Here is a 14,566-nt window from a genome sequence, read left to right as displayed (position 1 = left end):
AAATGCATTGAAATTAGTTTTAATTAAAAACTAATTAAAAAAGTATTTTTTGTATTAGGTCTAGGTAAAATTAATTAATGTAATTAAATGCATTTCAAGTGATGTTCATGCTTTCAACATTTTGTCTAATTGAATTTTTCATTCAATCGGTAAAAATAGTAAAAAATGACCACAACTTTAAAAAAACATTTAAAAAATACAAAACTGACATTTAAACGAAAAAAATCGGAAAATGCCAAATAAAAATTAGTTACACAAATTCGTATGTTATTGTATTATATTTTAAGCTAGAAAATCAACGTCTATGATGTTCCTAAAAAAAGATACAAAAACCATCAACATCTGAGCCCTACTTATTACGTATAATATAATTTAGTTAATTATTACATATAATATAATTTAGTTAAATAATTGAATTGAATGTCAACTGCATAACAATATAAGTGCTACGCCACGATTATTTTACCGTAAGTTTGGTCAAATTTTTCCTCGTGTTTTCGGTTAGCCTGCAGCGTAAGAACTCTCTTTACGGAAACGTGTGAAAAAAAACTCGAACACGCGATTGCGAATAGGATATTATAACCACGCGCAACGGTAGCTGTAGCGACCGTTTCCGGTACACTTCCTGTCTCGAAGGCGGTAGTGGCGGTGTAAGTTTCCCCGAGAGAGAGAGACGACGACAACGTGACAAACGACTAAACGGGAACGGAAGATGCCACGCGGTCTAGCTGCAGTGAAGTGCATTTTATTCAACAAACGCATGTCGCATACTATAATATAGCTCGCTGTACAACAACTGCGGCGCGCGCGAGACACGGCTACCGATTCAATTTTTTTCCACGACAATATTATTCTTCTTCGTCTCGTTTCGTTATTATTTTCGCGTCGTCGCGGACGGCCCTCCGTAAAAGGATCCAGTCCGGAACCGATAATGATACGAAATGCGTGTAGGAACGGACGCATACGCAAGACAAGAGATAGAGTTGAGAGAGATAGGGAAAGGACGAAAGAAAAAAAATCAACGAAGAGAACAACAATAATGGTAATAATAATAATAATAATAATAGAACCCGTTGTCTATGCGTATTGTATATAGGTACTTACCGGGAGACGCGACGGCTGCTGCTGCTGCTGCCGCTGCCGAGGAGGACGTCGGCGGCGACGGCGACGGCGGTGACCGCGTGGCTGGACCGGCTGCTGCGGGGGGTGGTGATTCCGATCCGCTAGACTCCGCGCCGCTGTCCGACGCTCTAGAACTCATCCCGTCGGTTTCCTGGAAACAAACAAAACACGTTTTTATAATATTGATTTTTTCACTATTATTATTTTTTTTATTCTACTAATGCGCTCGATACGGATGATGACATCCGTATCACAATTTTTCGACGATAAACTAATACTAGGTATAATACGCGATCGTTCACATGACAATATGCCTGTCGCCTCTTGACATAATACGTGTGCGATAAAACAACTAACAAATGTGCACCGATTAAATTTATAGTTGTATATATATACTATATAGTATTTAAACATAGTCCTGAAAACGATTTATATCCGGGATTCGGATCGGAGCTTTAATGCCAAAAGCGTTGCAAAGATATCACTATTGCGATCTGTTGTGACCCGTGTTAATCGGAGTATACCGTTAATAGTTATACTTGCAGTTAATATAATTACTAATATTAGAACCATGCGTGTACAGATGTTGTATTACGTAGACACCTATAATAATTCATACAGTAATATGTAGAAAGAACAAATTATTTTGAGTAATTAGTTTGCAATTTAAAACATGTTTAATTAACTCGATCCTAATGTTATTGATACAAATATGCACCATGTAATTTCGTAAAAAAAAATATTTAAGCTTTGGAGATATACGTATATTATGTAATAAACAAATATGAAATATGAGCCTTTTACTCTGAAGATATCATTGATTGATGCCATGATAGTAAATACTAAGTAGATACTAGTTATAGTTATAGTCTATAACAGTAGCGCAACCAGGATTTTTTCATGGGATGTGTCTGCCAGTTGCGTGTACAGTAATTCCCCAATATATTTCTAAATTTGTTAGTTTACTATGGACAAAAGTTACGGTTCAAGGGGGTGTCCAGACACCCAAAACACCCCCCTTGGTTGCGCCACTGGTCTATAACTATAACTAATAATATACCTAGTTACGTGCAATATAATATTACGCCCAAAAGGATTAATCGTCGCCATTGCCAAAAACTAAATCACACATAACTATCACTTATTAAGTGATTGTTATAGTGAGTATGGTGTACTCAGAACAATACTTACCCTGCTTATATACATTATGACATTTTGCAATTCAGCGTTTTTGGCAAAAATCAATACAATCTATGTATAACTAATATAGAAAAATAAATTATACTTTAATAGCAATATAAATATATCGTAAAATACCCTTAGTCTGACAGGATCGTCTTCACTCAGAATCAGATTTCGTATGCATTGATTTATTATTAAATTTTAATTTAACACGTATATTAAGGCCGACTTCAATGACGACATAATTTTAACGAATGAATAAATATAAAAAGAGTATAAAAAAAATTATCCACAAAGGTAAAGAGATTTTGTGTAACCATATTCGATCTTTCGATAGTTTCACCTCACGACTTTTTAATCGTATAATACATTCGAACACACAATTTTGTTGTCGCAATAGTTAATAATTACGTATTTAATAGAATCAATAAGTTAAACATATAATCTTTAATAGTGAATATAAAAACTAAAAACACAATATTATCATAAAATAATTAAATAATATTATACTATTTAGTATTTCTATTCTATATTACGTAATTACGCAATAACAGCTATACAACTGCATTCAAAATATATTCACAATTAAATTATTAACTATATACACATTCGACTATCAAAAGTATACCATTTTAGTTCTTTCGATGTAATTTAAATTAGATACATATTTTCTAATGCCCACGGTTGGTTTTCATTTCAATTTAACTCCTCTTTAAAAGAACTATAAAAATATCTATTTATCAAACCTATTTTTATTTAAGGCAAAATTCAAATTAGTTTCAGTACAAATGATTATTGAACAAACACCTCTTAGCACTGTAATAATTTAATGTTGTCATTTATTTATTATGATCATTTTGCGGGCACGTGAACAGTTTAGTGAGTGATGTATTAAAAAAATAAATAATAATAATAATTAATAACTAAAAAAAAAATTACCAGTCTAAATCCTGTTCTATTTAACAGTATAATGACTGCGGACGCACATACCAACATTAATAAAACGACTAATAGTCTTTTGTTTTCCGAGTAAAATGAACATATAATTACATTCAAATTAATATCATGCTGCATTATGTTCTCTGAACATAATAACTTTTCATGAACATTAAAAAGAAAAAACTAAATTATATTTATAGTGATGTCGGTCGTAATGGGTAGCAATTATTCACCAGGTAGCTCGACCTGTGTTTAGGGTGTGAATGTAAACGATTTGTTGTCAAAAATCTCTTCAATTTTCACATAATCCATCATTAGACAATTACGTTACAATTACACGAGTCTTAACATCTCTAGCTCTGTAAATAATTATGTATAGGTACTATAAAAAAATATGAACTCAAGTATTATTAGTATATACCTACTGCAACTGCGCTGAGAACATGGCGAAGATAGTATTAAGCACTACAAACTTGCGACCAACACATTTGTATGCCTACAGGTCTACATGGTGTAATGAGTGCACGAATAGCGATATAAAGAAAACCTCTATATAGCTCTATGGATAGTCATTAAACATAGCATGAGTATGAATATTATTATAATAATGTAAAAGTTTTCAATGTATACAAATGTAAACTCAAAGTTAATTTAGCGCACGTGGCTGCAGTAGAATATATACACATATTATACATTATAACATATATAGCGATATCGGAAATGTAAAATTCAGGACCGTACCAAACTCCGAAAAACGAAATCACCGCGTACACGTACTACTAGTCATAGGCCTCGTCGCCGTCCAACCCGGCAGTATGCGTTCTTTATATAAAGTATAAACACTGTTATTTGAGCATTGCCATTTAAGGCATACCAATGTCCGTAATTTTTTCTTGATTCTCTCTCTCTCTCTCTCTCTCTCTCTCTCACTCACTCACTCCGTCTCCGTCTGTTTTTACCGTACACGCATGCTAGTGTGAGTGTAAAGTGTATGTATCGCTACAAACCGAACGTGTGGTGCGCGGGAATCAATGCAATAAAACGTAATGACCATTGGCTTAAAAACTTGTATACGAGACATTTTTGAGCGCATACTTTGTAGAAGCGTGCTTTTAATTAATGACGGGACGGTCGTCGGAGCCACACGCGCGGTATTCCGGGTATGTTGGCACAGGTGAAAAAACATCGGTCCCGCGCGCAGACGTTCACTGCAATTGCGGTTCGAGTATTGTTTACAAATTTCGTGGATACCGACAATTGTTATTTTATTCCTATTCTTTTTTTTTTGTTTTGTTTTGTTATACTTGTCTTTCTTTCTTTTTTTTTTGCTATTATTATTATGCGCCTCCCCCACCATTCGACGCGAAGACTAATGACGACAACGACAACAACTACGACGACGGCGACAGAGACGACCACTGTGCACTGCACGAAAAAAAAAGTGATAATAAAACCCAATTGCGCATACAATGGAATTGCACTTGAAAATACCGCTCATAATAAAATACATACGCGCGCGAGACTGAGACAGAGGAGTAGTGAGCAAAGCGAGTAAAAAATAAAATAAAAAATAAAAATAAAATAATCGAGAACAAAGACCGTCTGCTGCCCCTGGACGACGACAACGCATCGACGATTACCGATGATGTTGAAAAAGCCGATCGATCGATCGATCGATTCCGCGACCGAATCCTGTATTTATATTATGTGTACACACACGATGGGAGAGCGGCGACCGTGGGGGGACGTCGTCGCCGCAGACGGAACGGCAGACGGGAAACGCGCGGGGCGCGGGAGGAAGGAACCGAATTAAACGTTTCGAAGAAGAAGGAAAGCAAAAAAAAAAAAAGAAAGAAATAGAAAAAAATTACCAACAGGACGGCCGTTATTTATTATAGGTATGTGTGTATATTATATATATATATATATTTATATTCAACGGTCGTCGTGATTGACACTCGGGGAATGTGGATCTCGTCCGTCTCCGGTGCGTCGCGAACTATACCTCGCTACACAATATATACCTTACCGTACGCCACTCCGTATGTATACATTTATAATATATATATAGTGTGTGTGTGTGTGTGTATACCGACGGATCGCCAATATTGTCGTCGTATTCGTAATGTGCGTATACGTACGTACGCGCGTGTACACCTATATAATATTATTATACTGACACGGCCACAGTTTCTGGTCGATTGTTACTTGCGCGAAACGTGCCGCGGGGGCGGCCGCATAATGTATATAATATACAATATTTGTATATAATAGGTCTCCGAACGATATGCCAGAGAAGGCGGACCCTCTCGTGTCTGTACGGTAATTTATCCCGCGTATAAACACCCAGTCGTCATTGTGCATGCGCGAATAGATTTTCGAATATACCTATGTATATAATAATATACGATTTATTTATAATAATACATAAATAAAAGTAGAGGTACCCGTGAGAGAAGATTGAAGAAAAAATCTTTTTTTTCTCTATACAAGAATCATTCGTTACCGCGGAATAATACATCACACACACACACACACACACACACACACATACACGTATTATATACATATGGTAAACTGTATATATTATAATACGTATAATGTATATATTGTAATAAGTATATAGCCGGAAGGACATTTATTTTGACGATTATTCGTACGATAAAGGTGATAGACCTAATAGCTAGTAGACACCTAACGACGACAAAAACTAGTTATTTTCTAAGGTTTCACGATCATTAAATGTTTTTTAGATTTTTGTTTTGAAATCGTACATATTATTATATACACATTGTGTTAGTGTATAAATATAGGTTAGCTATATAAGACAATTATACTGTGCCATCTGTTCGTATATAAATAATTAGAAATCAAACATTTGAAATGCAATATACGCAGATATATTTTATAGTTTGGAAAATGCTTTTTACTTTATTTGTACCTACGCGTACCTATATACAGTAAGATTTGTGTTTAGTGTTTGAAGCTACGGCATTTACTATTTTGTTATTGATTAACATTATGAAACTTTCTGGGCATGTGAATACCAGCTGGTATATAATTGAATATAGATCTTTGTATAAATAGATATGTGTAATTGTTTGATGTTATGAATAATCAAACAGCGCAATATTATACGTGACCAATAAGCAAATTATAAATATAATACAGTATGCTTTCCAAAAGCTTATAAACCACAAGAGATTGAATTTTTATAACAAATATTCAATATGGGGTTGGATACGTTAATGACCACAGATATTAAATCGCAAATAATCAACGGCAGATACTAGAAATCCCGAAAATTCAACTTCACAGTCGCCCGTACGATGTAATCTACCAGCTATTTACAAATATATATATATAATATCGGCTTGCGTTCAATGAGAATTGTCGAAAGGCTGTAGACTGCAGCGTACTGTGTAGTTATCCTTCGAGGATGAAAAAAACTACCCAACGTGTATTTTATAATAATATTATACACCTATGTGTTGCAGCTCTAGAGACTAGTCGGCGCGCAAGACTGTATAATATTATGAGTTGTACTGTCGTAGCGACGGACCAGACGATGCTTCAAAGAATAATAACATTAATAGGCACATCGTGAAATACATAATAATATAATATTATACAAGCTAGACACACGTACGCACAGTCACATGATAACGGCCCTTACGCGGGACCGTCGTCTCGGCCATTACTCATTTGTAGTCGTGAGTCGACTAATTTTTTTATTGTAATTGGTCACCTAAACGAAGTTCCCGTGTCGTACACTATGTACAATTACACAAGTTTATCGCCAACTAGGCGTGTGTTATTGATGTTCTTTGGAATTTGTTACGATAGCTATTTCCACCAGTATATCACCAATAATTTCACATGCGCATATAACGTATAATAATAGTGTAGGTATATGTATATTTAACTCGAAATCGGTACGTTGCACACGTAAACAATTAAAACCATATGGTCGGTATATAATAATAATATGTATTGTAAAGTAGAGTGCAAAACCGGAATGCCCCAAACCGACAGCCGCATTAAAATGAATGATTGCGGAGTAGAACAACCGCCGAACCTTGACCTCGGATCCGAAGTCGTCAGCCTTTGATTGCGATAGAAAAGCGTACGTCCGACCGAATGGTGGCCGCCGTGTGCCCGTGTTTTGTGCCATATTATATTAGGTACGGTATTTTTTTTTATTTTAACGATACTAGAACACTAATTTTTACTTTTTCGTTTTATCATTCCGGGGTTGGAGCAAACGATTACAACCTGTTGCAAAACACTGGTGATTATTACATTATACATAAGGGCGTTAGTTAAATAAATATATATAATATTACATGTATAAAATACCTACTAAACACGAAAAGTTTCAAATGCCTATATTAATATACACGTTTTTAATTGTACGAGTCGTAACAGTGTTACCGACTAAGTTTCCTTTAAATAAATTAACCGTATTATTAACGTTGATATCTATGTCCATTTATGGTATAGACGAATGCGGCGTCTTATCCCATCTGTTCCGCATTAATCATGTGAAACAACGCGTGTTCAAAACTTTCATTTGAGTTTCAATAACAGTTACAGTCGAAATGAACGAAAAATTGTATTATGTAGTATCCATGTACCTATCTAAATATTACGTAAGTCCGAGCACGACGTTTCGGCATTCGGGTAGCTTAAAATCGCGCCTGTAAGAAAATGAAAACAGTCCCAATGGATAATATATATATATATATATATAATGTAGGTACCCGTGTTGCGACAATAGCATACAAGTCGGTAAACTAGGAGAAATTAAAAACAAAATATTGTCATAATATTATAATATTCCGCGTATTATAATAAAATTTCACCGCTGCGTACGCACGTAAAATACCGAACGCGCCGAGAAACAACGGTTACGTTATTATATTATATTCGCATGTCGAAAATAATATAAAATACATACATTGGCATTGTAACCAAGGTCGATAATAATATTATTATTATATATAGGTACGCGCGCGATGAGGCCGACCGTATTTATTTATTATTCACGCGCGCACGCGTAGGTATATAGTACATGTATATAATATATATATATGTGTGTGTGTGTGTGTGTGTAGAAGTTCAAACGCACATACATAACAGATTTCACATTTTCAACATCCACATTCCTCGTCGAACCTTTGCGGATTACTTCGTAATCTCGACCGTGCGCGCGTGTTTATAAACCTATACGTATGTATTTCAATTGTTAATAGTTATTTGTAAGTTAATTAACACGAAGTCCTCCAAGACTCAGGTAGAATTTTAATCAGTCATCAGGCTGCTGTTGTAGCTGTCGCCGTATCGGAAAAATATAATACATAATATACTATATTACGTACACTCGTAGGCGTGTTTTCGCTGAAGTTGTCACGACAGATTTAATCGGAATACATGACGTATGCAATATAGTATTATTAATTGTATACAATTTGATCCGTCTATGAGAATATCGCGGTCTGAAAGCAATTTTGTGTTTGATTCACTTTTTTTCAGTCGAAAGCCATACAGCTACTGCGGGACGGAGTTTAAAAGTTCGAGTAAACCGAATCGCGCGACACCTATTATAGGCTATAATAATAATAATAATATACACGTAACTCCAGTGTTTACAAAATATTACCTATAATGACCACGTTGCGCTCAATAAAAACAAAATATCGATCTTGAAAACACGTAGATGAACCGATGGATATCTCCTGAGCAGGAAAATAACACAATCTCATAGAGGCACACACACAATGTGTATTGCATCGGTTGCAATAACAGTAAATTACACGACGATATAATTAATCGATAGCACTGCAGCAGCAGCGCAGAAGCAGGCCTTACCGTCACGACGTTATATTACTACTATCTCTATACTTACTATAACAGCTGTATAATATATTAATATATTAAATTTATTATTATTATATAAGACAGGAGACGGACGATCGGTTATCACCGCCAATATATTATATTATTATACCCAACAACCCGACGACTCGGGCCGTCGACGACGTACAGAGCTCCCGCGTACAACGTTCGTCAGTCGATATTATTACGGCGGAGAAGCAGGTCACCGTGATCGTAGTTTTCATACATTATTATTATACTATGAATCGGCACACACTTATATTATATATAATTGCGTAATTTCCGACGATTATCCGATGGTACTTCAGCTGAGTGCAGAAGTCTCCAGTGGCAGATTCTCCACATATTATATATACCTACTTTCTAATTAATTACGTGCGTTACAAAATAGTTTTGCTGTGCACACGATACAATATGTATACCAATGCAAGTATAGAATATAATAATCGATATATACCTGACGCGGCCGCTACTGCAGCTGTAATCTCTATAAATATATATATATAGGTATACATATACAATATACGTCGCGAGCTCGACTTAAAAGACGACGACAATGGCATTGAAAATTTACGATACTCGCAAGTATTTAAGTATAAACACGCGTTTCGCGCTGTCGTCTTCAAAGCCCGTCGGTAATGAGAGATATTCATATGGAATGCTCTCGACCGCGAGCGCGCGCGCGCGTTCGATGATTTTCAGGATTATTGCCGCCGCGTTAAAGGTAATTACGCGCTGCCGGACCGAGTTTATTATTTTTTTTTTCCGTTTAATTTCTCTCGAGAGCTCGCCCGCACACTAATGAAACACTCGTACCATTCCACGCACAATCAAACAGACATTATATAATAATATATGAGGCTGTATCGTACCTATAGGCCGAACTCGACGCGGTATTATAAATTATCACTGTCGCCATTAATGCGTGCCGCTGATATGTATAGTAATATCGTGTATTTATTTGAGCCAAATGGACGAAACCGAATATTTTTTCTGTGTCATCGACGGAATATGGGTCGTAGGGTAATGCAGATGGCCGGGCTGGTCTGAAAATGTATCCAACTCCCCCGGTCTGAACGAGATTTGACACTTACGCGACTATACATCATGTTATAAAATAGTAAAATATTATACTTAATCTTATAAAGATATCTGAGCAATTTGTTTTACCTAACCTTCGAGGAGTCAACTATATATAAACGACGACGAGATGCAAGAAAAAAAAGAACAATCGCATCTGATTACTGGTGACGATATAATACATACAGGTATAAAATATAATAATTGAACGGAATATAATAATCATCGTTTACTTCTCTTACAATTATTAATGATTATTGAATATTTTACACGATGCTGATTATATATTTAAATTATACCTTCGCATTTCGAACTCAATATATTATAATTACTTACCCCCATCATGTATATATTTATATTTACTACACTTATTAAACAAACTATATATTATAGAATTCGGCCGATTGTTAAGATTATTGACTTACTAAAATTATTTTCGTACGTTTAACAATTCCTCGTTGAGTGTTAATTATTATAATAAAAATTATCGTAATGTTATACTAATATGTACCATATTATACAGTATTTATATTTAAGAGATCTTTTAAAGTAAAGCGCATTTTTAACAATTTATACAATTGTTTACTTTGAATATAAAACTAGTAAAACTACTTCACGTTTTTAATCATCAAATATCGTTAAAATGTTTCAAACAAACAACGAATTGTATAAAAAACTATAAAACATAATTGCTCGATATTGGTGCTTATCAAGTTACATAGGATTTGTTATGAAAAAGGTAAACAAAATTTAAATTTGCACATCACATTTTGGGCTAAGGTGAAAAATATAGTTTTAGTATAAACAACAAATTAGATACTTCAGTAGAAAATTTGTTATTATAACGACTATACAATAACATAACAATGATTTATTTAAATTAAGAATAAAAAAACAACTTTTTAAAACTGTTTTCCTGAAATATTCTGCCCCATGGCATGTGTTATGTTTTTTAGATTCATTTTAGACATATATAGAGATTTTTAAAACTGCATTTATCATACGAAATCTTAGAAAATTAAATGCATACTTATTTTATATTTTTAAATTTTAAATGTAATGTAGCAATATATATTTATTTTATCATATTACACTTACACGTTACACATACAATATATACAACATAAGTTTTATTTTTAGTAATTTAAAACATTTAAACCCACGTTACTACGAATAATCGATGCTCCATTGTACCTCAGTCTTCAAATATAATATCTAAGTATCTAACTATAACTATTATAAATAGGTACATAGTTATAATGGTTATATCTGTTATCCATAAATATTGTTCTTCAACGCAGTAAAAATAAAAACTATAATACTCAACATACGAGTATAGGTATAAGTTTCAATGTTATGTGAATGATATTTATTAAAAATAACCTACTTATCATTATTTATTTTTAAAATTTATCATAAAGAACTCAGAACATTGTTTTTTATTGTGACAACCGTCAAACAAACCGGACAAACTAGATGGACAGATAAAACGGCCCATTTATTAAAAAATAATAATAATAATAAGGCGCATCGTAATCACAAATCATTCCACGTACATAAGAAGTATATAAGCAATAAACATTAATAAGATTTTTTAAGTCAAGAGCTGAAGAATTCGACCAATTTGATTTGGCAAATTTAGCTTATACCTATATAATGAGGCAAACGATTTCGTTCATCAATGAAACTTGTTGTGTACATTTAAGGTATGTAGTTTTTAAGGTGATTTAATCCGAAAGCGATTAGAAATCACGTATAAGATTGTTCCCGCTTGTGTCACGTTTGTCACGTGATAACAGATTTTGACATTTCGCAGTTTCGTTAAAATAAATACTATATTTATTTATACATATGTATAATGTTTAGGTATGTTAAGCATTTATACATTGTTGGTGAGTAAGTACATTAGTAAATTACGTAATACATAATAAGTCATTTCAGATAAAATGTATGAGCTATAGGCACCATCAAGTATATAAGTATAGAGGATTCAGTGAGTAATATATAATACATATTATAATAAACTATAACATAACAGGTATATATGTATCTACTGTATTGTCTAAATATATATGTTCATCATATATTCATATTGTAATTCAATGAAAATAGGTTTCAAAAACTATGTATAATTTTTTAATATTAAAAATTGTATGTTTCATAGGGATATTACGAACGAAAAATCTCAGAAATAAAGTATACTTTGCAGGAAAATAACTGTCGCAACGGAAAATTCTTTTAAAATTCATCAATTTTGAATCAGTTTAAGAAAAGTAAAAAAAAAAAATAGGTATTTTTTAGATGCTAGTATAAATAAAAATTTAAGTTGGCTTTAAAATTATTTTTGCACCGAGCCTGATATTATCTTATTCCTGGTGTTCGCCTAAAATCCTAAAGTTGGTTCAGCATATATATGCTATATGTATTATAAATGTTAAGGATTAACAGTTAAGCTATTATCACGTGACTCGAGTGTTTATTTAATACTGTTTCAATATATACTTATAGTTATTGGACGTATACAACAAATATTATACCCACACAAACATGTATTATACATACTAAAATATACACTAACATAATATGTAGGTACACTAGTATTTTCTCCCGTTTGAGACTGGATCTATATTATTCAATTTTTAAGTACACGCAACGCCACGACTGACAATGTGAGACCGCGTCGGCATATCGTTTTGTATAATATTATGATGATGATGATGGTGATAATGACTTTCTCGCTCGCGCGGCGGTCATACACTTTTCTCTAACACGTACCAGTGTACGCGCGCGCTTATATTATTTCGTCGGATTTAAATTTTAATAGATCATTATTATATATGATATAGAGGGGCCCCGCCAGGTTAAGTACCTATCCACCGACGCCGCCGTCGCGAAAGGGGAGTAGGGAGGCGTGACCAGAGTAGCCGATTGGAGGATGCCTTCACTGCCGCCGCCGCCGCAGCCACCGCTCAATTATTATTATTATCATTATTATTTTCAGGCAAAATATTATTATGTGTAATGAAAAACGATAATACGCATATATGAAAAAAACATTCGATGTACGTATACGAGTCGGCCGCGCTACCTTACTGCAGCAAGTCAGCTGATATACTACATTTGTGCTATAGGGTATTGTGTTAGAGCCGTTGGGGTGTTTAAAAGTACTTAAATTAATAAATGGCAACGTCCGAAAATGGTCTCATGGAACATTACGAGAATAGCACTATCATCTATATTTACTTTGCGTTCATTGCAGGGAAGTTTGTTTATAATATATTATAGCGAGAATTAAAAAATTACCTGTTTTAAATTTTTGCAACTCTCGTTTATAGACTTGAAAAATACTGCTCAACGCACTCGCTTCACCATATATACCATAATACAACAATTACGAACAACAATTGTGATAATAATAATCACAATAATTACTGTACATATTATAATATGTTTATTATTGACACACATTATATATTTAGAAAAAAGTGAAAAATTGTTCATCCGTAATAACACGCTTATAATCCTCATTACAAACATATTATAGAGCCTTCCCCATCGCCTCATCAACAAGCTCGTTGTTACATGCACAATGGGTACCTACACCAATATAATATATTATAAACATACGCGATGTATGTAAAAAAAAATAACACCGCGTCGTCTCGTGTTTGTGATAATTAATTTAACGGCCGCACGCGCTCGTTACTGCAGCATAATATAATATAATTTATACGGCGGCGACTGCGATGATGTCGATGATGATGATGATGATGATGATGATGATGATTATAATGATGAAAATTATGATGGAAGGAACGAGGAACAAAGTGGCCCGTGCGTAGTATTTTTACTTCTATTACTACTACTACTACTACAATACAGTGTTACTGTGTTAGTGTACCTATATGTAGTGTAGAGGTACTTACTCGTGTCGTAGATCTATATTATTATTATTTTATTTCGTCTTCGGATGCAGGAACGCAGTACACGCCAAGCACGCGCGCACACGATTAATATTATTCTTATAAGAGCGCCCCGAGGAAACCGTATACGATTTAATGCAGTATATTATATATTTATATATACACGCGTAGTTATAAAACGATTCAGGGGTGACTCGCGCATTTTGAATTAAATGACTATCGTATATTATATTATATTCGCATCACGACAAAATGTCAATATACCTATTATTATTATTTAGTTTTTTTTTATTTTTAAATAATACTTATAAACATATACACTAAAACGTTTCCCTTCCCCCAGATAACAAATTTATTTTTTTTTTCAAATCTGATTTTTGTAATTTTTTACTACGTATCAATCTATATTTATGTTTGTGTGA

At 33.8% G+C, this 14,566-nt stretch overlaps 1 protein-coding gene across 2 annotated transcripts in view; it reads right to left on the bottom strand.

Annotated features, from left to right (window-relative positions):
- LOC113556327 (serum response factor homolog) overlaps positions 1-14,566 on the bottom strand; it is a 73,213-nt gene that overhangs the window by 9,693 nt on the left and 48,954 nt on the right. For both annotated transcript variants that reach the window (XR_003405487.1, XM_026961198.1), the window contains exon 3: positions 1,105-1,273. Coding sequence is in view for 1 of the 2 variants with exons in the window: in XM_026961198.1 (XP_026816999.1) it covers positions 1,105-1,273 (169 nt within the window). In the remaining variant the exon portion in view is untranslated. The remainder of the gene's footprint in view (positions 1-1,104; positions 1,274-14,566) is intronic.

The sequence above is a fragment of the Rhopalosiphum maidis genome, chromosome 4, assembly GCF_003676215.2.
Source record: "Rhopalosiphum maidis isolate BTI-1 chromosome 4, ASM367621v3, whole genome shotgun sequence".
NCBI classification, from domain to species: Eukaryota; Metazoa; Arthropoda; class Insecta; order Hemiptera; family Aphididae; genus Rhopalosiphum; species Rhopalosiphum maidis.
This window is presented reverse-complemented; position numbering and strand designations above follow the sequence as displayed.